The 26,300-nt window shown below is 44.2% G+C and overlaps 3 protein-coding genes across 14 annotated transcripts in view; all 3 read right to left on the bottom strand.

The window, feature by feature from the left end:
* DIP2B (disco interacting protein 2 homolog B) overlaps positions 1–1,666 on the bottom strand; it is a 264,807-nt gene extending 263,141 nt beyond the window's left edge. For 4 of the 5 annotated variants that reach the window (XM_053558000.1, XM_053557997.1, XM_053557998.1 and 1 more), the window contains exon 1: positions 1,401–1,648. In XM_053558000.1, the coding sequence (XP_053413975.1) occupies positions 1,401–1,500 (100 nt within the window). In that variant the 5' untranslated portion in view covers positions 1,501–1,648. Of the gene's footprint in view, positions 1–1,400 lie in introns of all 5 variants that reach the window. The other variant, XM_053557999.1, reaches the window with a different exon arrangement.
* A 10,672-nt stretch (positions 1,667–12,338) lies between these two features.
* On the bottom strand, positions 12,339–14,224 carry LOC128561879 (40S ribosomal protein S20-like). The gene is made up of 2 exons (XM_053556569.1): positions 14,221–14,224; positions 12,339–12,863 (listed from the first exon to the last, which is right to left on the bottom strand). Exons 1-2 carry the CDS (start codon positions 14,222–14,224, stop codon positions 12,382–12,384), a joined length of 486 nt encoding a protein of 161 aa, XP_053412544.1. The 3' UTR covers positions 12,339–12,381.
* Positions 14,225–19,596: 5,372 nt separating this feature from the next.
* The window catches only part of LARP4 (La ribonucleoprotein 4), a 77,620-nt gene continuing 70,916 nt past the window's right edge, over positions 19,597–26,300 (bottom strand). For all 8 annotated transcript variants that reach the window (XM_053556027.1, XM_053556031.1, XM_053556024.1 and 5 more), the window contains one exon: positions 19,597–24,017. In XM_053556027.1, the coding sequence (XP_053412002.1) occupies positions 23,679–24,017 (339 nt within the window). In that variant the 3' untranslated portion in view covers positions 19,597–23,678. The remainder of the gene's footprint in view (positions 24,018–26,300) is intronic.

Genomic DNA, 26,300 nt, shown 5'->3' on the forward strand with positions numbered 1-26,300 from the left:
AAACTCTTCTACCCCCAGCAATTCTGGGGGCTGGCCAAAGAATAACTTCCCAACTGATTAATTGAAAAATAATATGTTGGTAATTAACTGCAGGTAAAAACAGAACCTCCTCTATACATAGGGAAAACCTAATAGGGTTATTAAAGATAATTATTTCCTTCAATGCCCAACTGGATTTCTAAGACTCAAATCAACTCCTGGCTTTTCATTGTAAAGGATTCTGAAAGTCAGGGAGGGACCACATGCCTTGATAAGTAAACAAAAAGTCAGAACTCTCCCGGAAAATGGTCAGAGTCTTCTTTTCCAATCAACAGTTTTTGATCCACTTCAAAAATGCTAGTGAAGAGCTCCTTTGGCAAGGCAGTCAATAAGAATATGCAACTCTAGGGACACTACCAAAATACTGATACCAAGCTCAGAGAAAATGGTGCTTTTGTCTCAGAGGCAGCCTGTGATAAAAACAGGAACTTTACAGAAAACTGATCACAACTGCCCAACAAGCCTGGTCACAGGCCCACAGCAGAGCATTGTGTTTCTCTCATAGTTGTCCAAGGGACTTTCTCTCATATTTGTGGCTTGATTTACTCCACTTTTTTTTTTTTTAATTCCCAAAATAAATCTAAGCTTCCCTGTACCAATCCATTGTCAAAAGAAAAGGTGCCTGCCAGGATTTGCAGGTAACCAGTATTCACCTCTCCTTCCCTCTAGAAAGACTCCAAAAGGTGATCAGGTGCGGAAAATTCAGCCCGAATGCAGGCACTAGGGAAAAAAGCCTATGACAAAGATGATCTTAAAGCAGCACCGTGCGTCTCTCTCTGGGTTAATGCCACTGCGTCTAATCTCCCTAAGGTCCCTCAACGGCTCACCCACTTCTATCTCCTGTCCTGTCACCAAAGAGGAATCTTACATTGTTAAAGAGGGGAAAAGAAATGCTCCCGTGGATTTCCCATGTGTCTTTCTCTCTTTTTGAAGGAAAACGGAGAGGCTGAAACAAGGCATGGAGCCCTCCTGCTAAAGGGGAGAGGAGGAAAGGAGAGAGCTGACAGCCACCCTCCTCGCAGCCCTCCCCCACACCCCACTTGCCCAGACGCCCGGGCAGAAGACCGAGGGCGCAGCTTTGTCTCGGGTTTTGGGGGACGGGAAGCGCAGGAGCAGCCCGGACACGAAGGACCTCTCCCCCAAGCCCTTGCTTAGCCCCCTCCAAGGGAAAACAATGAAAGCCACGGGAAAGCACTTAGCGGGGTGGGAAAGGAGAGCGGATGGCTGTGGAGAGCCAGGCCAGATTTCCTGCAGCCTCGTCCCCCTCGCCGCACGGCCGCCAGGGCGCGCGGCGGGGACCTGTCTCGGACTCGCTGCGATCCTCAGGGCCCCGGGGCGCCCGCCCCCCGCCCGGCGCCTACCCTCTGAGAGCTCCAGCTCCAGCTCCGCCAGCTGCGCCCGCACTTCAGGCGGCAGCGCCGCCACCAAGGCCGGCGACGGCTCCAGGCCTCGCTCCGCCATCCCGGCTCCGCCAGCCACACTCCGGAAGACTAGAGAGGGGGCCGAAGGAGGGACGACTGACGCGGGCCCACACCCCGGCTACAAGATCCGGCTCCGTCCGCCTAGCCCCGCGAGCGCCGCCGCTGCTGCTGCCGCCGCCGCCGCTACCGCCGCCATGAGCAAGGGTCACGTGAGCGCGGCGGGCCCGCCCCGGGCCGGGAGGACGCACCGCCTCCGCGGCCCGGACGGGCTGAGGACGCACATGCTCGTGGCGCCCTCTACTGGTCAGGTTCTGAGACGTCAGGCCCGAACCCTCCGCCCGAATTCTCCCACGCGAAATGGGCTCAGGGTGTGGACGTCGGCTGTACCACAGTGTGGACACGTAGCATTTACCTTTTCTGAACTCTAGAGCAAGTTTTCAGGGGTCCCGGACCTTACTTTTTCCACTAGTAGACTTAGAAACATGTCTTTGTCTTGTCCTCCTCTTCGTTTCCCCTGGGCGACACCTACCCATTTATAAGGACCTGATCACAGGCCACCTCCTTCACTGGGGCTTCCCGGGCCCATCTGCCAGCAGCGCTTTGTCTCTGTTTCCGTTACAGCTTTTAAAAGGACAATGGAGGGGAGAATCCGCTTCCCACTGCCTAGACTTCTAACGATTTACAAGACAGAAACTTGTATGTTCTTCATCCTTTCATCCTTCTCAGCATATGACGTAATGGTGTTCCAAAATAATGTTTAATTTAATATACGGAGAGTCCAAACATAGGTGTATTTTAATCAGAAACTGGTCGGGCAGATGCTTTAAATTCTCGCTCATTCTCATTCTTTCTCTCTCTCTCTCTCTCTCTCTCTCTCTGACAGTCTTACCCTGTTCAGGCCGGCGTGCCGTGGCATCAGCCTAGTTCACAGCAGTCTCAAACTCCTGGATCCAAGCAGTCTTCTTGCCTCAGCCTCATGAGAGTTATAAATTTATTAACATTCCCTCCACCAAGAAATGAGGTCTGTGTCCCCTCCCCTGTATCCAGATGCACTCATGACTGCTTTGATCGAGACCAGGCCTTCAGTAGCTACATTTCAAAAAGTGAGAAGAGGCTCGGCGCCCATAGCACAGTGGTTAGGGGGCTGGCTACATACACGGAGGCCCGTGAGTTGGAACCTGACCCAGGCCTGCTAAACAACGAAAACTATAACAAAAAAATAGCCGGGCATTCTGGCAGGTGCCTGTAGTCCCAGCTGCTTGGGAAGCTGGGGCAAGAGAATCACTTAAGTCCAAGAGTTTGAGGTTGCTATGAGCTGTGATGGCTGGCACTCTACCCAGGGCTACAGCTTGAGACTCTGTCTCCAAAAAAAAAAAAAGTGAAAAAGCACATCTCAAGTCACAATAGTCACATGTCAAGTGTTTGATAATTACATGTGGTTAGTGGTTCCCATATTGAATAACACAGGTCTAGATAAGATCTTTGCCTTTTTTTTTTTTTTCTGTAGAAAGAGATAAGCTTTTGGTTTGTCCCACAGACTGGTGTGCAGTGGTGCAATCATAGCTTACTGCAGCCTGGAACTCCTGGGCTCAAATGATCATTCTGCTTCCCTCCTGGATAGCTAACACTGCAGGAGCACACCACCACACAGAGCTAATTTTTTAATTTTTGTAGAGATGAGGCTCTCACCATGTTGCCCAAGCTGGTCTCAAACTCCTGGCCTCAAGTGATCCTCCCATCTTGGCCTTCCCCAAAGCTCTGGGACTGCAGGCATGAGCCATTGTGCTAAGCCCTTGCCTACTTTGTTATCACATGGAATTGACTGGATTAAATAATCCAGATGTTCACTCACATTTTTGCACCCAAAGATACTCCAATCCTCACTTCAACTGGCTCTAATTTATAACTGCCTCTAATCCAAAGTAGTCCCTGAAGGATGGGAGGTTGCTTGGTAGGTACAATGTGTGTTGGTCCAGTGACAGGTGCACTGGAGGATCTGACTTTACCACAGTGCAATCTATCAATGTAGCAAACATTCACTTGTACCCCATGAATATATGCAAATAAAAAATAAATAGATAGGCGGTGCCTGTGGCTCAGTGAGTAGGGCACCGGTACCATATACCGAGGGTGGCGGGGTGGAACCCGGCCTTGACCAAACTGCAACAACAACACAAAATAAATAAATAAATAAATAGAACCTTAGCACACTGTAAATTTCCAACTCTTAACCAACAGGAAGACAGCTGCCAAAGCTCTATAGTTGAACAGAGCTGAATTAGATATATGCAGAAGGACATGTTAGGTATGTCTATGAAGGAAAATGGATAATTAAGACATTCCCAAAGATCAGAACTAGGGACTGCTGGACAACTAACAAAGTTACTCCATTTGCCAGAACAGGGTGTCCTCACTAGTACTGTCAGGCAGTATGGAAGATGGTTTGCAAGCATGGCTGTAGTAATTCCCCTGAACCCCATTCACTACCTTTAAGAAGACCCCTCTTGCACACCTGGGGGGTTTGATCACATGACCATGAGATAATATCAAACACTACACACAGACTTGGAAAGTGCTTGTGCACTGGGACTTGCCCCCCTCTTTCTGCTTTTGGAAACTGAGACCATGTGAATAAATGTGGCTAGATTACTAGACGAGGAAAGATATGGCCCAGTAATTGTCATCACCCCAGACAACAACTACCACCTGCAAGGCAAATAAAAGAGGCCATGGACTGCCAGTTGATCACGAATCTGTGTGTGTACCCTGCCCATATGGCCAATTTACAGAGTCGCCAGCAAATAAATATTTGCCATTTGAAGCTACTAAATTTTGTTAGTTTGTTGCAAAGCAAAAGCTCAAAAACAATGTCTACTGCCTATTTCCTTTGCTAAATAGGAATATCATTGCATTTACACTACTGTGTCCAGCGTTGTCTATTTTTTTTTTTTTTTATTGAGACAGAGTCTCGCTTTCTCACCCTTGTTAGGGTGCGGTGGCATCATAGCTCACAGCAACCTCCAACTCTTGGGCTCAAGTGATTCTCCTGCCTTTGCCTCCCGAGTAGCTGCGACCACAGGTGCCCGCCACAACGCCCGGCTATTTTTTTGGTTGCAGCCGTCATTGTTCCTTGGCGGGCCCAGGCTGGATTCCAACCGCTTGAGCCACAGGCGCCGAGCCTCCAGCATTGTCTTTTGCAGGAGCTCTCCAACTTTACCATAGATCATAATCACATGGAAGGGTAATTAAGACACAAATTTCTAGATACAACTCAATTTCTGATTTTGTAGGGTTTGGATGTGACCCAATAATTTATGTTTCTTACAGGTTCTGTGGTGAGGCTGATGCTACTTGGGCAAGAACTACACTTTGTGAGAACCATTAGTATTTTGGATATGTTGGAGATAAGATAATTTTTTTTTTAACTCCAGGCTGTTTGTCCAAGAGAAATAATCTCTAGAGCTGAAGGAAAAGATTGCATAGTCCAGAGGGCCTGAACTCGGATCTGGAGGCAGTAGATGGATGATATTGGGGTTGTCTTCCTTTGAGGGAGAGGATGAAATTTCATTGAAGTGTTACCACCTTTTTTTTTTTTTTGTAGAGACAGAGTCTCACTTTATGGCCCTCGGTAGAGTGCCGTGGCCTCACACAGCTCACAGCAACCTCCAACTCCTGGGCTTAAGCGATTCTCTTGCCTCAGCCTCCCGAGTAGCTGGGACTACAGGCACCCGCCACAACGCCCGGCTACCACCTTTTTTTTTTTTTTTTTTTGAGACAAAGTCTCACTTTGTTGCCCTCAGTAGGGTGCTGGGGCATCACAGCTCACAACAACCTCCAGCTCTTGGGCTAGGGCAATTCTCTTGCCTCAGCCTCCCAAGTACCTGGGACTACAGGCACCCGCCACAATGCCCGGCAATTTTTGTTGCAGTTGCCACTGCTGTTTTAGCTGACCGGGGCCGGGTTCGAACCCATCACCCTTGGTATATGGGGCTGGTGCCCTACCCACTAAGCCACAGGCACTGCCCACCACCTTTTTTTTTTTTTTTTTTAATTGAGACAGAGTCTTACTTTCTCACCCTCATTAGAGAGCTGTGGTATCATAGCTCACAGCAACCTCAAACTCTTGGGCTCAAGTGACTCTCTTGCCTCAGCCTCCCAAGTAGCTGGGACTACAGGCACCCGCCACAACGCCTGGCTATATTTTTGTTGCAGTTGTTATTGTTATTTTAGCTGTTCTGGGTTGGGTTTGAACCCACTGAGCTACCAGCTCTGCCAGAATAAAAGTTTGTGACGAATGGAGTGGGCTATGGCAGAGACTGTTAAGTTGTCTACCAAAAGTTCGTTTTCCTCCTAGCACTCTGGGAACCTGAACTAGGTGAATTGCCTGAGCTCACCGGTTAGAGACCAGCCTTAGCAAGAGCAAGACCCCCGTCTCTAACAACAGCCAGCAGTTGTGGTGGGTGCCTGTAATCCCAGCTACTCTGGAGGCTGAGGCAAGAGAATCGCTTGAGCCCAAGAGTCTGAGGTTGCTGTGAGCTGTGACGCCATGGTACCCTACCCGGGCAACAAAGTGGGACTGTCTCAAAAAAAAAAAGAAAAAAAATTCTGGGAAAGTTATTCCTCCCCGATAGGAGAAACAAAGGAGAAGAATCCTGAGATTTCTGCCAAAGTCTCAGATCATTACATGATCTCACGAGAGCTGCAAGGCTGGCAAACAAAAGCTTAGAACACAGAGACAGCCAGAGTCTCGAAGGTAGTGGCAAAAAGAGAAGACTGGAGTGATTTGCCATTCACCTTCTGGGAAACCCAAAGGGCCCTGAGATGGTGGAACAATCTTGTTAGGGAGCCTTCTACCTTGCAGGCAGGAGCAACAATTCACATCCATGTTAAGAGGCTCTCACTTGTACCTGTAAATGGAATACTGGGGAAATCTCAAATTTAAATTACATAAAATCTTTCTACAACTGAACCTGTATAAGAAACTCCTGTGTAAACTAAAAGCCATTCCACAAAAGATAGGTTTTTTTGTTTGTTTGAGACAGAATCTCACTTTGTCGCCCCAATAGAGTGCTATGGCATCACAGCTCACAACAACCTCAAGCTCCTAAGCTAAAGTGATTTTCTTGCCTCAGCCTCCCGAGTAGCTGGGACTCTAGGCACCTGCCACAACACCCGGCTATTTCTTTTTTCTTTTTTTTGCAGTTTTTGGCTGGGGCTGGGCTTAAACCCACCACCTCCAGCACATGGGGCCAGTGCTCTACTCCTTTGAGCCACAGGTAATACCCCACTCAGCTATTTTTAGAGACAAGGTCTTGCTGTTGCTCAGGCTGGTCTCGAACCGATGAGCTCAGGCAATCCACCCACCTGGGCCACCCAGAGGGCTAGGATTATAGGCATGAGCCACCACACCTAGCAAAAGATAGTTTTTTTTTAGAGACAGAGTCTCACTTTAATCGCCCTGCATAGAGTGATGTGGCATCACAGCTCACAGCAACCTTTAACTTCTGGGCTCAAGCGATTCTCCTGTCTCCACCTCCCAAGTAGCTGGGACTATAGGCTCCTGTCACAACGCCCAGCTATTTTTTGGTTGCAGCCATCATTATTGTTTGGCAGGTCCGGGCCGGATTCGAACCTGCCAGTTCGGGTGTATGTGGCTGGCATCTTAGCCGCTTGAGCCACCGGCGCCAAGCCAACGCCTGGCTATTTTTAGAGATGAGTTCTAGCTCTGGCTCAGACTGGTCTCAAACCTGTGTGCTTAGGCAATCCATGTGCCTCGGCCTCCCAGAGGGCTGGGATTACAGGCATGAGCCAAAGTGCCCGGCTGAATTTTAAGTTCATAAGTCCATCTGAAACCACAGGAAAAACAGAAGAACCATAGAAAAATAGCCTGTCTTCTATTTAGGAAGGTTTGGAAAAATATCAGAAAGAAGGTTCCCCTTTCAGATATGCATAGTATACTACTGGGGGAGGCTGAGGTGTGTTTTAAAAAGAAAGGCCTCTTTTCTCATTTTGATCTTAAGTTAAATGCTGGTAGGCAGTAATACTAGCACTCTGAGGTTAAGGCAGGAGATAATCCTTTTAGGCCAGAAGTTTGAGACCAACCTGAGCAAGAGTCAGAACCCCCTCTCTACTAAAAATAGAAAAACTGGCCAGGTGTTGTGGTGGGCGCCTCTAGTCCCAGCTACTTGGGAGGCTGAGGCAGGAGGATAACTTGAACCAGGCGCTGCTGGGAGCTAGGCTGAGGCCATAGCACTCTAGCCTGGGTCCACAGAGTTCCAATGGAGAAAGCTTATGAACAATATCTCAGCCAGGTGATAGAAATTAACATCAGCAGTACGTTAAGTTCACAGTGTGAACACTTAATATGATGTGATGAAAATAGATTTCACTTCTTTTTTTTTTTTTTTTTTGCAGTGTTGGCCGGGGCTGGGCTCGAACCCACCACCTCCGGCATATGGGGCTGGCGCCCTACTCCTTTGAGCCACAGGCGCCACCTGAAAATAGATTTCACTTCTACAGTTTTTTTTGTTTTGTTTTGTTTTGTTTTTTGGTAGAGACAGAGTCTCACTTTATGGCCCTTGGTAGAGTGCCGTGGCCTCACACAGCTCACAGCAACCTGGGCTTAAGCGATTCTCTTGCCTCAGCCTCCTGAGTAGCTGGGACTACAGGCGCCCAACACTTCTACAGTTTTCCTCCCAAGAACTCATAACTCCAGTGTAACCATGAAAACAAACAAATAAAAAAACAAAACCAAATTGAAGGACAGTCTCCAATTTGAGGAATATCTGGCCAGTATTCCTCAAAACTATCAAGGTCATTAAAAAATAAAATAGCCTGAAAAACTGTCACAGACCAGTAGCACATAAAGAGACAAGATAACTAGAAGTAATCTATCCTGGATGAAATCCTGCAACAGAAAAAAGACATTAAGGGAAAACTAATGAAATCCAAATAAACTGTGAAGTTCAATTAAGAGTAGGGCAGTGCCTGTGGCTGAGTGGGTAGGGCGCCGGCCCCATATATGGAGGATGGCAGGTTGAAACTCAGCCCTAGCCGGGCATTGTGGCGGGCGCCTGTAGTCCCAGCTACTCGGGAGGCTGAGGCAAGAGAATCGCCTAAGCCCAAGAGCTGAAGATTGCTGTGATCTATGACACCATAGCACTCTACCAAGGGCGATAAAGTGAGATTCTGTCTCTACAAAAAAAAAAAAAAAAGAGTAGTGTACAAATGCTGGTTTCTTAGTTGTGACAAAGGTATCATAGTAATGTAACATTCTAACAATAGTGGGAACTGGATAAAGGGTATACAGGAACATTCTGTACTATATTTTCAACTTTTTGGTAAATTAAAAACCATTCTAAACTGTTTATTTAAAATTAAAGAAGTTGCCCAGATGAGGTGGCCACCCCACCTGTAATCCTAGCATTCTGGGTGGATTACTTGAGCTCACAAGTTTGAGACCAGCCTGAGCAAGAGTGGGACCCCATCTCTAAAAAATAGCCAGATGTTGTGGCAGGTGCCTGTAGTCCCAGCTACTCGGGAAGCTGAAGCAAGAGGGTCACTTGAGCCCAAGAGTTTGAGGTTGCTGTGAGCTATGATGCCATGGCACCCTACCAAAGGCAATAAAGTGAGACTGTCTCACAAATAACTTAATTAATAGATTAATCAATTAATTATTAAGTAAATAAAATTAAGCAGGGCACAGTGGCTCACTCCTGTAATTCTAGTACTTTGGGAGGCCAAGATGGGCAAAATGCTTGAGCTCAGGAGTTCGAGACCAACCTGAGCAAGAGCGAGACCCTATCTCTAAAAATCGCTGGGCGTTGTGGCAGGTGCCTGTAGTCCCAGCTGCTTGGGAGGCTAAGAACAGAGAGTCACATATTTTTTTCCCCTTTCCCTTTTTTCCCTTTTTCTCACTTTGCTGCCCTTGATAGAGTTTCATGGCATCATAGCTCAAACTCTTGGGCATCAAGAGATGCTCTTGCGAGGGCGGCGCCTGTGGCTCAGTCGGTAAGGCGCTGGCCCCATATACCGAGGGTGGCGGGTTCAAACCCGGCCCTGGCCAAACTGCAACCAAAAAATAGCCGGGCGTTGTGGCAGGCGCCTGTAGTCCCAGCTACTCAGGAGGCTGAAGCAAGAGAATCGCTTAAGCCCAGGAGTTGGAGGTTGCTGTGAGCTGTGTGAGGCCATGGCACTCTACTGAGGGCCAAAAAGTGAGACTCTGTCTCTACAAAAAAAAAAAAAAAGAGATGCTCTTGCCTCAGCCTCCGTAGTGGCTGGGACTACAGGCGCCTGCCACACACCCTGCTATTTTTAGAGACGAAGTCTTGCTCTGGCTCAGGCTCAGAGAATCACCAGCCTGAGCTAGAGTGAGACCCCATCTTCACTAAAAGTAGAAAAACTGAGGCAAGAGGATTGCTTGAGCCTGAGTCTCTGAGGCTTTGGAACTTGTGATTACTATAGGCAATCCACCCTCCTTGGCCTCCCAGAGCACTAGGATTACAGGTGTGAGCCACCGTGCCTGGCCTATTTATCTATTTTTTTTTTTTGAGACCAAGCCTCAAGCTGTCACCCTGGGTAGAGTGCTGTGGCATCACAGCTCACAGCAACCTCCAACTCCTGCCTCCACCTCCCAAGTAGCTGGGACTACAGGTGCCTGCCACAACGCCTGGCTTTTTTTGGTTGCAGTCATCATTGTTGTTGGGTGGGCCGGGCTGGATTCGAACCTGTCAGCTCAGGTATATGTGGCTGGCGCCTTAGCCACTTGAGCCACAGGTGCCGAGCCTATTTATCTATTTTTTTGAGACAGAGTTTCATTTTGTCGCCCTCGGTAAAGTGCTGTGGCATCACAGCTCACAGCAATCTCAAATTCTTGGGCTCAAGCGACCCTCTTGCCTCAGTCTCCCAAGTAGCTGGAACTATAGGAGCTTGCCACAACACCCTGCTAGTTTTTTTAGAGATGGGGGTCTTGCTCTTGTTCAGACTTGTCTCAAACTCGTGAACTCAAGCGACACACCCACCTTGGCCTCCCAGAGTGCTTGGATTACAGTAACAGTCATTTTTAAAATTACCTGAAAGAAAATGTCATTTAATTTAAACCACCCTATTAGTCAGGCATAGTGACATGCACCTGTAGTCCCAGCTACTCAGGAGGCTGAGTCAGGAGGATCATGTGAGTCCAGGAGTTTGAGGTTGCAGTGAGTTATGACAAGTCCACCGCACTCTAGTCCAAAATATACCACCCTATACCAGAGATGAAGTACTGGACTCGAAAGGATTGCCTCTGGGTTAGTATTATTTTTTTCCTTCCATCCTCCCATGTTGCCATGGTTAGCATTATAAAAAGTCCTGCAAAGGCTCTGTGCCTGTAGTTCAGCAGCTAGGGCGCCAGCCACATACACGAGAACTGATGGGTTCAAACCCAGCCTGGGCCTGCCAAACAACAATGACAACTATAGGGCGGCGCCTGTGGCTCAGTGAGTAGGGCGCCGGCCCCATATGCCGAGGGTGGCGGGTTCAAACCCAGCCCCGGCCAAACTGCAACAAAAAAATAGCCGGGCGTTGTGGCGGGCGCCTGTAGTCTCAGCTGCTCGGGAGGCTGAGGCAAGAGAATCACGTAAGCCCAAGAGTTAGAGGTTGCTGTGAGCCGTGTGACGCCACGGCACTCTACCAGAGGGCGGTACAGTGAGACTCTGTCTCTACAAAAAAAAAAAAAAAAAAAAACAAACAATGACAACTATAACCAAAAAATAGTCAGCATTGTGGCAGGAGCCTGTAGTCCCAGCTACTTGGGAGGCTGAGGCATGAGAATCGCATAAGCCCAAGGGTTTGAGGTTGCTGTGAGCTGTGACGCCACAACACTCTACCGAGGACGATGTAGTGAGACTCTGTCTCCAAAAAAAACAAAAAAGTTCTGCAAAAAGAAGTTATCTCGAAATCTCAAAACCATACTTACAATCTCTCACTCCACTAAAGGTTTTTGTCAATGTATCCAGTCCTGGTGAATGGCATAAGTATCCAGCCAGTTCCAAAAACCAAATTCACGGTCATCCTTGGTGCCTCCCTCCCTTCCTCTTATATCCATATTTAATCTTCCTGACCTGCTGATTATACTTCCTACATGTTATTCAAATCTTCCACTTTGCTCCAGCTGTATCATTATCTGGTGTAACTTAACTGGTCTCTCATTTGTTCTCCACACTTCAAATCTCAGAAGTCGGGCGGCGCCTGTGGCTCAAGGAGTAGGACACAGGTCCCATATGCCGGAGGTGGCGGGTTCAAACCCAGCCCCGGCCAAAAACCACAAATCCCAGAAGTCTAGCTCTTACCTATTTCTCGAGGCCCATCTTGGAAGATGGAATAATGTTCCCCATGCTGTAGGCTGCAGGACTGTACAAGTGTTCCAATGCACCATAAAGTGGTATGGGTTGTTCCTTATATTTGGGACATCCTCCTCCTGCTCATCAAATAAACTCCTACTCCTTCAGATATATGTACTCTCAGTTGGCCAAAGCATTCCTTCCTTGCACCACTTCCCACCCTATAGATTGAGACTCCAGATGTTACATTTACTATTGTTCTAATCATGCAATTATTTATGACTCTTTCATATCTCACATAAGGCCAAAAGTCCTATTTTTGCTAACACTCTCCCTGGAACATAGCATGCAATAAATACTGATTCAATGAATACTAAATTCATCATGATTTACTCCAATGTTAAGACAATACTCTTAGTTTTGATAAGTCACGATGATAGTTACTTTTTTATGCAGAACTTGGAATGCAAAACAGCAAAATTAGAACTCAGTTATCATTCACTAAACAGGTGTATAAAAATCAGTAACAGCTAATGTAATACGATAGAGGGCTGAAGTCTTTTTTTTTTTTTAACTTGTCATCAATTTATTAAACAGTTGATTTAAGCATCTGCAATGGTGACTTCAACCTCAACTCCTGGCTCAATACTGATGGAGGTAATCTGCTTAACAATCTCAGAAGGGCTGTGCAGGTCAATGAGTCGCTTGTGGATTCTCATCTGGAAGCGATCCCAAGTCTTAGAACCTTCACCACAAGGAGTTTTTCTTGTAGTGATTCTCAAAGTCTTGGTAGGCATCCGAACTGGTCCTTTCACTTTAGGATTCTTCTCCTTTGCGCCCCTGATCAAGTCAGCACACACCTTTTCCAGGGACTTTACGTTGTGGCTGGTGAGAGTAATTCTAATTCGGTGAATTTCCACTTCTGGCTCCACAGGTGTTTTCCCCGATATCTTTAAAAGCCATGGCTGCAGCGCGGCTTCCTGACCGACTTGTTCCTCGGCGAGAGCGAACAGCGGTGAGTCAGGAGCAGAAGCGAGCACAGCGCGCCTCCGCCGAACCTGCGACCGCGTCTTCCTTGAAAAGCCTTTTTTTTTTTGGGAGACAGAGTCTCACCTTACCGCCATGATGTCACAGGACTCACAGCAACCTCTAGCTCTTGGGCTTCCGCAATTCTCCTGCCTCAGCCTCCCGAGCAGCTGGGACTACAGGCGCCCGCCACAACGCCCGGCTATTTTTTTGGTTGCAGTTCAGCCGGGGCTGGGTTTGAACCCGTCACCCTCGGTATATGGGGCCAACGCCCAACTCACTGAGCCACAGGCGCCACCCAGAGGGCTGAAGTCTTATTCATTAACTTTAATACGTACACAATGAAAACAGTAAAGAAATACTGCCATTTCAAAGACCTGCAGAACAGCTACTAATAAACAAATTTTATTTATTTATTTATTTTTGAGACAGAGTTTGACTACATTGCCCTCCGTAGAGTGAGTGCTATGGTGTCATAGTTCACAGCAACCTCAAAATCCTAAGCTCAAGTGATTCTCTGGTCTCAGCCTCCCAAGTAGCTGGGACTACAGGTGGCCCCACAATGCCTGGCTATTTGTAGAGATGGGGTCTCACTCTTGCTCAGGCTGGTCTGGAACTCCTGAGCTCAAGCAATCTGCCCATCTCGGCTTCCCAAGGATTACAGGTGTGAGACACTGCGCCTGGCCTCTAATAAAGGAATTTTATTTTATTATTTATTTCATTTTATTTTTTTAGCTTTTTTTTTTTTTTTTTTTTGGTTTTTGGCCGGGGCTGGGTTTGAACACGCCACCTGTGGCATATAGGACCGGCACCCTACCCCTTTGAGCCACAGATGCTGCCCTATTTTTTTAGCTTTTCATTAAAAGCCTCTAGTAATGGCGGCGTGAGTAGGGCACCAGCCCTATATGCCGAGGGTGGTGGGTTCAAACACAGGCCCGGCCAAACTGCAACAAAAAAAAAATAGTCGGGCGTTGTGGCAGGCGCCTGTAGTCCCAGCTGCTCGGGAGGCTGAGGCAAGAGAATCACGTAAGTCCAAGAGTTAGAGGTTGCTGTGAGCCATGTGACGCCACGGCACTCTGCCAAGGGTGGTACAGTGAGACTCTGTCTCTACAAAAAAAAAAAAAGCCTCTAGTAACTTCAAAGTCTTGGGCTTAAGTGATTCTCTTGCTTTAGCCTCCCAAGTAGTTGGGACTATAGGCGCCCGCCACAATGCCTGGCTAGTTTCCCTTCCGCCCCTGCCCCCCACCCCCAGCTGGATTTGAACCCACCACCTCTGGTATATGGGGCCGGTGGCCTACTTCTTTGAGCCACAGGTGCCGCTCATGGCTAGTTTTTTTATTGCAGTTATTGTTGCTTTAGCTGGCCCAGGCCAGGTTCAAACCTGCCACCCTCAGTGTATGCGGCAGGCACCCTACCCATTGAGTGACGGGCGCTGCCCAATAAATGAATTTTAAAAGATAAAGGTGGCCAGGAGAGGCTTGGCGCCCATAACACAGTGGTTATAGCGCCAGCCACATACACAGAGGCTGGTGGGTTCGAGCCCAGGCTGGACCTGCTTTAAAAACAACAATGACAACTGCAACAAAAAATAGCCAGGCGTTGTGGCGGGCGCCTGTAGGAGGCTGAGGCAAGAGAATCACTTAAGCCCAGGAGTTTGAGGTTACTGTGAGCTGTGACGCCATGGCACTCTAACAAGGATGACATAGTGAGACTCTGTCTTACTATAAAAAAAGAAGAAAAGAAAGAAAGAAAAGGTGGCCAGGAGAGATGGCTCACACTTGTAATCCTAGCACTTGGGAGGCTGAGGCGGGTAGATTGCCTGAGTTCCCAGTTTTGTTTTGTTTTTCATTTTGGCCGGGGCTGGGTTTGAACCCACCACCTCCAGCATATGGGACCGGCGTCCTACTCCTTTGAGCCACAGGCACTGCCCAAGTTCCCAGTTTTGAGACCAACCTGAGCTAGAGATCTCATCTCCAAAAAATACCTGGCCATTGTGGTGGGTCCCTGTAGTCCCAGCTACTTGGGAGGCTGAGGCAAGAGAAATGTTCAAGCCGGGGTGTGAGGTTGCTGTGAGCTATAACATCATGGCACTCTACCCAGTGAGATGGTGAGACTCTGTCTCAAAAAACAAAAAAAAGAAACAAATAAATCCATAAGTTTAGCTTGCTTCTTCCAAGACCAGAAGAAACTGAGAATCTTCATTTGGGAGTAATTTAAAGAAAGAGAAAACATTCCAGTTCCATTGAACCCTCATATAAACTCCACATTTTTTTTTCAAACCCTTGTGGGGATATGGTAGAATAGATACTCTTGAAAAAAATTTTTTTTTTCTTTTGTTTTTTTTTTGTAGAGACAGGGTCTCACTTTATGGCCCTGGGTAGAGTGCTGTGGCCTCACACAGCTCACAGCAACCTCCAACTCCTGGGCTTAAGCGATTCTCTTGCCTCAGCCTCCCAAGTAGCTGGGACTACAGGCGCCCGCCACAACGCCCGGCTATTTTTTGGTTGCAGTTAGGCCGGGGCCGGGTTTGAACCCGCCACCCTCGGTATATGGGGCCGGTGCCTTACCGACTGAGCCACAGGCGCCGCCTGATACTCTTGAAAATTTTGTCTTAAGAAAATTCACGGGCGGCGCCTGTGGCTTGGGCGGCGCCTGTGGCTCAGTGAGTAGGGCGCCGGCCCCATATGCCGAGGGTGGCGGGTTCAAACCCAGCCCCGGCCAAACTGCAACAAAAAAAAAATAGCCGGGCGTTGTGGCGGGCGCCTGTAGTCCCAGCTGCTCGGGAGGCTGAGGCAAGAGAATCGCGGAAGCCCAAGAGTTAGAGGTTGCTGTGAGCCGTGTGACGAGAGTGCCGTACAGTGAGACTCTGTCTCTACAAAAAAAAAAAAAAAGAAAATTCACAATTCTTTGGTAGGAACTGTTAAACTTTCCATTAAAAGCCTCCAGGCAGGCCGGGTGAGGTGACTCACGCCTATAATCTTAGCACTCTGGGAGGCCCAGGTGGATGGATTGCCTGAGCTCATGAGTTCAAGACCAGCCTAAGCAAGTGCAAGACTCCTGATCTCTACTAAAAAATGATAAAACTGAGGCAAGAGGATCGCTTGAACCCAAGAGTTGAAGGTTGCTGTGAGCCATGAGGCTATGGCACTCTACCCAGGGAGACAGCTTGAGACTGTTTAAAAAAAAAACAAAAACATCATATTGTGTTCCTGACATAAAATTTGTTAAGCACCCCCACACACACAAAATACACTAACATGATGACATTAGGCTTTGCTAGTACTTAATCCCTGTAAACCTGTCATTACCAGGCCCATTTCACTTACTGATAAGCCATCTTCGTCAAATGTTTGTTAGCAAATTGAAAGTTTAGCTAAAGGGCAATGCTAAAGAGGTAAATGATTATTACAAGTGAATGTTCGTGTTAAATGTGTTACCTTAAGGAATATTATTTGCAAACATATCCATAGCTTTGTAGAACAGTTAAGTATTGCCGAGAATTAGGAGAATTTAGTGGCTGGGTGTGGTGGCCCAGGCTGTAATCCTAGCACTCTAGGAGGTTGAGGTGGGTGGATTAGCTGAGCTCAGAAGTTCTAGACCAGCCTGAGCAAAGGGAGACCCTGTCTGTACTAAAAACAGAAAAACTAGCTGGATTTTGTGTTAGGTGTGTGTTGTCTCAGCTACTTGGGAGGTGGAGGCAAGCTCGCTGGATCACAGGTGTTAGAGGTTGCTATGAGTTATGACGCCATGGCACTTTTCCCAGGGTGACAGAGTGAGATTGTCTTTAAAAAAAAGAGAATAGGGGGCGCCTGTGGCTCAGTGAGTAGGGCGCCGGCCCCATATGCCGAGGGTGGCGGGTTCAAACCCAGCCCCGGCCAAACTGCAACAACAACAACAAAAAAAAAAATAGCCGGGCGTTGTGGCAGGCGCCTGTAGTCCCAGCTGCTTGGGAGGCTGAGGCAAGAGAATCGTGTAAGCCCAAGAGCTGGAGGTTGCTGTGAGCTGTGTGACGCCACGGCACTCTACCGAGGGCAGTAAAGTGAGACTCTGTCTCTACAAAAAAAAAAAAAAAAAAAAAGAGAATATATAGGTGGCACCTGTGGCTCATATGGGCACCGGCCCCATATGCTAGAGGTGGTGGGTTGGGTTCAAGCCCAGCCCCGGCCAAAAACTGCAAAAAAAAAAAAAAGAGAGAGAATATGGCTTGAAATTAGGCTGTAAGACCTAGATTTCTACCATAAAAGTTCTCTTTGACAATTCAAGAATAAACTGTAGCATAATAGCCATACAAAACCTTGTTGTTGTTTTTTTTTGAGATAGTCTCAAGCTACCACCCTGGGTACAGTGCCGTGTCATCATAGCTCACAGCAACCCCAAACTCTTGGGCTTAAGCAATTCTTTTACCTTAGTCTCCCAAGTAGCTGAACTACAGGCATCTGCCACAACACCCAGCTATTTTTTTGTTGCAGTTGTTGTTGTTTAGCTGGCCCAGGCCGGGCTCAAACCCACTAGCTTCGGTGTATGTGGCTGGCGCCGTAACCACTGTTTTACAGGTGCTGAGCCTACAAAAATATTTTTTTTGAGACAGAGCCTCAAGCTGTCGCCCTGGATAGAGTGCTATGACATCACAGCTCACAGCAACCTCCAATTCCTGGGCTCAAGCGATTCTCCTGACTCCACCTCCCAAGTAGCTGGGATGGTAGGCACCCACCACAACGCCTATTTTTTGGTTGCAGCTGTCATTGTTTGGTGGGCCAGGGCTGGATTTGAAACCGCCATCTCATGTATGTGGCTGGCGCCTTAGCCATTTGAGCCACAGGAACCGAGCCTGCAAAACCATTTTTTATAGTAATATAGTACATTCAACTAAAGGTATCACATTACCTTACAACAGTTCAAAGCCAGAGACTCAATTGTTTTTCCATTTTTGCCTTAAAAGAAACATCTTTTGGCTTGGCACCTGTAGCTCAAGCAGCTAAGGCACCAGCCACGTACGCCAGAGCTGGTGGGTTCGAATCCAGCTCAGGCCTGCCAAAGCAACAATGACCACTATAACCAAAAGTGGCTGGGCATTGTGGTGGGTCCCTGTAGTCCCAGCCACTTGGGAGGCTGGGGCACAAGAATTGCCTAGGCCCAAGAGTCGGAGGTTGCTGTGAGCTGTGATGCCACAGCACTCTACCTAGTGTGAAAGCTTGTGGCTCTGTCTCAAAAAAAAAAAAGAAAAAAGAAAGAAAAGAAACATCTTTTTTTTTTTTTTTAAGAGACAGAGTCTCACTTTATGGCCCTCGGTAGAGTGCCGTGGCCTCACACAGCTCACAGCAACCTCCAATTCCTGGGCTTAAGTGATTCTCTTGCCTCAGCCTCCCAAGTAGCTGGGACTACAGGCACCCGCAACAACACCCGGCTATTTTTTGGTTGCAGTTTGGCCAGGGCCAGGTTTGAACCCGCCACCCTCGGTATATGGGGCGGGCGCCTTACCGACTGAGCCACAGGCGCCGCCCATAAGTTTTAAGATTTTTTTTTTTTTAAGTTTTTGGCCGGGGCTGGGTTTGAACCCACCACCTCTGGTATATGGAGCCAATGCCCTACTCCTTCGAGCCACAGGCACTGCCCTGAAAAAGAAACATCTTTTAAAAACTAAAAGATTTTGCACTGGCCCCATATGCTGGAGGTGGCGGGTTCAAACCCAGCCCCAGCCAAAAACTGCAAAAAAACTAAAAGATTTTGGGATTGCTTGCACTGAGTTCAAGACCAGCCTGAGCAAGAAAAAGACCCCTTCTCTACTAAAAATAGAAAAATTAGCCAGGCATTGTGGAAGATGCCTATAGTCCCAACTACTTGGGAAGCCAAGGCATGAGGATCACTGGAGCAAGAATTTGAGGTTTTGAGTTATGATGCCCGGACACTTAAACCAAGGGTGACAAGAGTAAGACTCTGAGAACAAAAAAGGCCCAAATACTTTTTAGCTGGGTTTAATACTCACTCAAGCAGGTAATAATACACCCTATGAAGGTATGATCTTTAAAGTGTACATTACTGTGAGATTTCTTTCTTTTTTGTGTGTTTTTTGGCCGGGGCTAGGTTTGAACCCGCCACCTCCGGCATATAGGGACCGGCGCCCTACTCCTTGAGCCATAGGCGCTGCCCCATTTTTTCTCCTTTCAATAACTGCCATGGATACCAAAATAATTATTTTTTTTTTCAGTGTTTGGCCAGGGCTGTTTGAACCCACCACCTCTGGCATATGGGGCCGATGCCCTATCCCTTTGAGCCACAGGTACCACCCAATACCAAAAGAATTAAAAGTAAACCTGAGGCTGGTGGATTGCCTGAGCTCACAGGTTCGTGACTAGCCTGAGGTAGACCAGGACTCCGTCTCTAAAAATAGCCAGGCATTGAGGTGGGCACCTGCAGTCCCTACTTGGGAGGCTGAGGATAATCGCTTAAGCCCAGGAGTTTGAGGTTGCTGTGAGCTATGACGCTATGGCACTACCAAGGGAGACAAAGTGAATCTCAAAAAAAAAAAATACATAAATAAATAAAATAAACCTGAGAATCAGAAAGCCGAATATTCTGGCTTTGTTCTTGTTTTATAGATGAAATACACTACCTCTCATTGCCCTTCCACCCTGAAAAGCAAAGGAACAAACAAAAAAAACCCCAGCTGAGACCACAATAATGCTAGAGTGGGCAACATATAAAATTAATGAAAAGTATCCTTATCCATGTAAATGCAAATTCCTAAAAAAAATTAAAAGTAAACAGAAGTACTCAGTAGACATTAACAGCAGTCCTGCTTTTAATAATTTTATTTTTCTCTAATTTTTGTTACTTTAGTTTCCCATAGCACCTTGGCAATGTTGAAAACAAATACAAGGATGTACTCATTTAAACATTTTATGCATAAGCATGTGTCATACCATTTTGGGAGGGGACATTTTTGACAACAGAAACAAACCTACACAATGGACAAAATAGAAGTCAGAGAACTGATTCTAACCCCCAAACCCTCACATTTAGAGATGTCACTCAAAGGACACCTGAATCAGGATTTAAACAAAAAGCTGATATGGATTATTTCTTTATACATGCTAATCAGTGTTCTGTGCTGAAAAGTGAAAATAAACCCATTTAACACACAGCCTGTTAATATCTGAGTTGCACTTTTAGGAACTGTCTACTCAAAGATTCACAAAAAGTCCTCATCTTTAAAAATTAAACTTTAAGTTATTTAATAATCAGGTGAATTATAAAATAGAATTGATTCTCAACTTGAAAATAAATTCAACTCCTTAAATATCCTCATTCAGATAATAAAAAGTGAAATGTCTAAGTATTTTCTTGGACACTCAGGTGAGCTACATTAGCATATACCAAAAAGCCCAGTTAAATTAATGGCCACCAAATTTAAGGAAATATAAAGTATTAGAAAACTTTACCTGTCATATAATTAAGAATTTATAAAATCCCCTTAAAAGAAACACATGTCCTCTTTTGAGTTTGCCTTTTCTGTTAAAAAAGAAAAACTGGTACTTTAAAATGATTAATATATATTGCCAACACAAATATCAGAGACTTAACTCCAGTGTAGTTTGACCATGTCAGAGTAAAGCCAGTGGACATTTAAGTCAAGAGACTAATTATTAAGGCTATACCTAATAAACTAGAGAAGTGTTCAGTTAACTTTTAAATGCTATTTTCTGTTCCAGCAACATTCTTCTTTCTTTTCTATTGTAAACACTAGTGAAGATGCTAATACTCCATCATTTAAGCGTTTTACAAGCAAACCTGGTTATTTAAAAAGAAAATGGAATGTGAAATATTCAAGCTACCTTAATTTTAGGAACCAAAAATAAACCAGAATTCTGTGTGTCATCTGATCTCCTGTACACTGAGCACTTAAGACCACCATAACCCCGTATCACTGAAGTATTATCTTCCTCTAAAATCCAGTTGAAAAAAAAATTTAGAGCACTATTTTAATGTGCCTATATTTGGCAAAACTGAAATTACTCAGATTAGACAGGCTGTTGATATTACAAAAACCGTAATTATCAGGATAGAAAATGGAGGCAGGTTTTGCAATGTCTCTATGCACTTTCTCTAAACTGCAAGGTAATAATTAACTCTTGTTCTTTTCATTCAGTAAAAACTTATGGCAGAACATCACTGTACCAGACATTCAACAACCCAAGGAAAAATGGTAAGTCATAAAGATGAAGAAAAAATGATATTCACATTTTTCCATCTATAAGAACCAAATAAATAACTGAACTACGATGAACACCCACCCTCATCAATAATAAGAGTAATGCTGGGAAAAAAGCCAACAGTTTTCACACAACTCACAGGCATCATTTAGATAAAAATCCTTAAATCTGGTGTAATAAAATAAATGCTAAATACATACTGTGAATATATATTATATATACACACACACATACACACATATTTATTCTTCTCTATATATCCCATCAAATGGGAACTATTAGTTATAATGAGGCAAATTAAATTAAAAACACTATGAGAAATTTAAAAAATGGTCATGTCTTCAAATTAAATTTCTACTTTCAGTAATGTTTAGGGAAAAAGCAAAAATACACTTGCTTTCTTCAAAAGAAGACTCTTAAAAGACTTTTTGTTACAATTAGAATCTTTAGATTTTTAGAAACAGTAAGACACACAAGCATACATATAATACAAGCCTACATCTGTGACACATTGTTTAAAAAAAGCATGTTTCATTTTAAGTGCAATAATTAAGTTTATAATCCTTACCAAGTGATTTTTACAAAATGTTTATTCTCTTAAATCCAATGCATTCACAGGATGTTAACACTTTAATGTCTATCATTTCCACCAACTGCAGCGTTATCTAAGTAAACCAAAATAAGCACTTTTATCATAGATGTAGTCAGTGATTATTAATACTTTTCCTTAAAAGGACCTAAACTTCCCCCAAATTTCAGCGCAGGTAGTTTCATTGTATGTTTCATCTACTAAGCAATTTAAAAAATAGTGTGTAGAAATGAATAGTTTCAAACTGAGTAATATGTTATATCATGTATAAAATCCAACAAATCAAAAGCAATTGCCAAGCTGAATAATAAGTTACAAAGAAATAATTCTGGCTTGTACAGAAATGTGCAGTGTTTTCCAAGCTCTTAACAGTTACCCACTAATACAAATTTTCAAAGCTTAACTTAGAGTTGGAAGGTAAGTTTCACAGTAATGTAATTTTAACTTCCATTTACATTCATTTTAATATATTACTAAGATGTTTAGTCTATGTCACAATGGTGCTTTCCAGTGTTCACAATTTACAGTTTCAATTTGTACATATGTAATTCACTAACATAAGGGACAGTTCTTATGTATTACAAGCTATCCATAAAAAGAAAAATAAAAGCCACCCTACATAGAACTCTGAACATGGTATGACTGAAAACAGATTAATGCAACATGGTTTTTAATAGTAGAGCCATTTTCTAAACACCAGCATATAAACTTGCCTATTTAACATATGAAAACTATATAACTTTATCCACTGAGAAAATACACATTAATTTTCTTCAACCATTTTCTTCATCTTAAAAATCTCATGACTTGCTGGTTCTGTTTCAGTGAATTCCAAACTGTATCGTTTTTGGGGGTAGGAGGAAGAAGTGAAGGAGGAAAAGTAATACTCTGTAAATATAAAAAAAAAAAATTCCCCCCAAATTAAGCTTTTTAAAAATGTTTTTTTACTTCTACACTATTTCACTTTTTAAAGTCAGTTACAATGTTTCGTCTTAACATTAATGCAAATAAATTATTGTAGGGTTAGTTTGCCCTACCATTCTGGGACCTAAAATTCTAAATATGTGAAAATTCTAAATATGTGAACAGAAGAGTAAATATTTCATGTTCAATTGAATCTGAAATTTAGAACAGTTGTATCATTTGACTAGACAGGTCAAAGCAGTTACAAACACAGAATTCAGTATGTGGTTATTCTGCTTTGGGGAGTGGGTAAAGAACAGAGAGCATCAGAGTATCAAAAAAACTTTTGCTCCCCATGTTAGGGGAAAAATCACAGGGCAGTTTAAAACTCTGAAGGCCATCTACTCAGGTCTAAGATGAAATTTATTTCAATTTTCTGAATAAACTTTTTTTCTTGAATATCAAACTGATTGGTAGTCATATTTCCAAGTACAACGTCTTGGATGAAATATTAGTAAGCTCAGAAAGACAGACTAAATTTCAAACTAGGAAGAAAAAAACTACTCAAGTATTACATTCAGTTTTAAAATCATTTACTAACACAACAGATTTGGCTTCAATCACTCTTGTCCACACTCACACCCACAACAGGCACCCCAGCCACAGATCTGCTTTGCAACAAAAGGCCATATAGCCAGAGATGGCATTTTCCAAGCCAAACTTTAAATAGATTTAAAAAAGTAATTTCTAATTTTACAGAATTGCTTGTTCAAAAAATATTTTCTCTCACTCCCTCATCTCCTATACTGAAGGATGTATAATGTTTTTTTCAAGCTAAATCTGAACGTTCAAAATTGATTCTCAGCAGAAAATCTCCGCAAATTAAAATCAAAAACAAAAATAGAAAAATTATATTTTTTATATATGTGTGTATATATATATATATATATATATATATTTATACTGATTGGAATCCTCCAGCATTTAAAAAATCACGTTAGAGATGAATTTTGGGATCCAACTGCTCACAAAGCCAAAATCCATAATGGCTTAAGGACATACATCTTCCTGTTTCCTTTCTGGCTAAACCCTCCCCTCCAAAACAGTTCAATATAGCCACGGCTCAAGTTTAATGGGAAGAGAGAAAAGTTTGTGAAAAGTTTTTCTTTTTTTACTTTGGTGATCTGGGTGGCACATATTGCTCTTTGCCATTACGTCGAGTCACTCCCTGAGGTATAGCCCTATGGCTAAACTGGCGTCTCTGTTCCCTGATTTTTCCAGCTGCTCCCCTGGCCGTGGCATTGCCTCGGAAGCCAGAATAATCCTTATTAGCCCTTGCTTCTGGCTTCTCATGTGGTTTCTCAACAGACTTCTCAGGAGCTCCATTCTCTTCATTTTTGGTGGGAGACACTACATTGGAGCGAAGTTCCCGTAGTGGTTGCACAAGAACTGAAGACGGCTCTTTTGGGGGTTTCTGGCACACTTCAGCATAACTTAACTTTCGGGGTTCCTTTGAAGCCATAAGAAACAAGCAAAAAAGAAATTTATGGTACATATTTTCTAAATAACAAAGGACCAAAAAATCATGTTAACCACAAGAAAATCATAGGTTATCTTCTAGGAAAGGGCAATAGGCATTCTCATATACATTGCTATTAGAATGTACTAGTAAAATCTTAAAAAGTATATATTTGTTGAAACTAATAAGAAGGCCATTTGTTTATGATATAATAATTTCTTTCTTTTTGAGACAGAGTCTCATTATGTCACCCTCGGTAGAGTGCTGTGGCTTCACAGCTCAAAGCAACCTCAAACTCTTGGGCTTAGGTGATTCTCTTGCCTCAGACTCCCAAGTAGCTGGGACGACAGGCACCTGCCACAATGTCTGGCTATTTTTTTTTTTGTTGCAGATATCATTGTTGTTTTAACTGGCCAGGCTTGAACCCGTCAGCCTCAGTGTATGCAGCTAGCATCCTACTCACTGAGCTATGGGTACCAAGCCATTTCTGAAAACTTGAGAGTTAATCAATAAGAATGGCAGCAGAGCAGATAGATGCCAATAGAATATTAATATCAATAGGAAACTAACAAAAAGTCTTAATTACTTCATCTGAAAAAGGTATAATGTATTATGAATAAAGCACAAAGTATTTATCAGTGGTCTTAGAACTTACTAAGCATCCCAGTGAAAGCTTTTTAAAAATTACTGTCATTAAGGGGTGGTGCCTGTGGTTCAGTGAGTAGGGCACTGGCCCCATATACCAAAGGTGGTGGGTTCAAACCCGCCCCTGGTCAAACTGCAACAAAAAATAGCCAGGTGTTATGGCTGGCGCCTGTAGTCCCAGCTACTTGGGAGGCTGAAGCAAGAGAATCACCTAAGCCCAAGAGCTGGAGGTTGCTGTGAGGTGTGACGCCATGGCACTCTACCGAGGGCAACGACAAAGTAAGAATCTATCTCTAAAAAAACCAAAACACTGTCATTAAATAAAGTATTTTCAACATATAGTAAAGAGCCAGACTAAAATCATACTAGTTATGTCACTAAATAGAAGGATTTTAGGGGCTTAGAGCCTATAGCTCAGTGGCTAAGGCGCCAGCCACATATACCAGAGCTGGGGGTTCGTATCCAGCCTGGGCCCGCCAAACAACGACAACTAAAACGGGGAAAAAAAAAAAAAGGCCTGGCACTGGCTTGGCACTTGTAGCTCAGGCTAGGGCGCCAGCCACATAACCATTGGCGGGTTTGAATCCAGCCTGGGCCTGCCAAAAAACAATGACAATTAGAACCAAAAAATAGCTGGGTGTTGTGGCATATGCCTGTAGTCCTAGCTGATTGGGAGGCTGGGGCAAGAGAATGGCTTAAGCTCAAGAGTTTGAGGTTGCTGTGAGCTGTAATGCCACAGCATTCTACTGAGGGCGACATAGTGAGACTCTGTCTCAAAAAAAAAAAGCCTGGCATTGTGGTCGACGCCTGTAGTCCCACCTACTTGGGCAGCTGAGGCAAGAGAATTGCTTAAGCCCAAGAGTTTGAGGTTGCTGTGAGCTGTGACACCATAGCACTCTACCCAGGACCACACTGTGAGACTGTCTTCAAAAAAAAAAAAGGATTTTAGGTAAATTTTGTGTTTTTTCCTCTTTTCTTTACTTTCCAAAGTATAAAATTATGAAGCAATTCTGAAACATTAATACAAGTGGGAGTAGCCTCTTAGTGGCTACTCAGAGACTTAGGCAGCATATATACAACAAAGAAGCTCAAGGTTTTGTTACGCTATCAAAATGATAAATTCACCATAGTTAGAAAAGAAAAGAAGTTTTACTTCACATAATATGATCAGGAAAAAAAAATTATACAACCACTACCCCTTAAACAAGCTAATTTAACATTTAAGCATTACAAGTCTTAGGTAAGACATTAGGAAAGCAATATAAAAGATGCACTACAGAAAAAAACGTTAAGAAAAAAAATGACCACTGATATTTTTTTCTCTTACTGTTAACCGAAAAATAAAAGTTGCTTCATCTAAGGATTACACATTCATTGCTATTCTATATACTGCTAAATATGGGCTTAGTCTCAGGGAGCTTTTTTGTTTTCTGCCTACATCTGTCCCCATTTTTCTACTTTTATGACTAAGGTAGAAATATTGTTTATTTCTACCTTAGAAACGGAAAGGTGAAAACAAGTACAACACAAACACAGGTCTAATTGTCCTTAGTACTCAATAAGAGTTTTTCAATAAGAAGGTGTAAAACGTAATAACAAATTGTCTTCACATGGGCTGCTCACTATAAA

The sequence above is a fragment of the Nycticebus coucang genome, chromosome 12 (genome assembly GCF_027406575.1).
Source record: "Nycticebus coucang isolate mNycCou1 chromosome 12, mNycCou1.pri, whole genome shotgun sequence".
NCBI classification, from domain to species: Eukaryota; Metazoa; Chordata; class Mammalia; order Primates; family Lorisidae; genus Nycticebus; species Nycticebus coucang.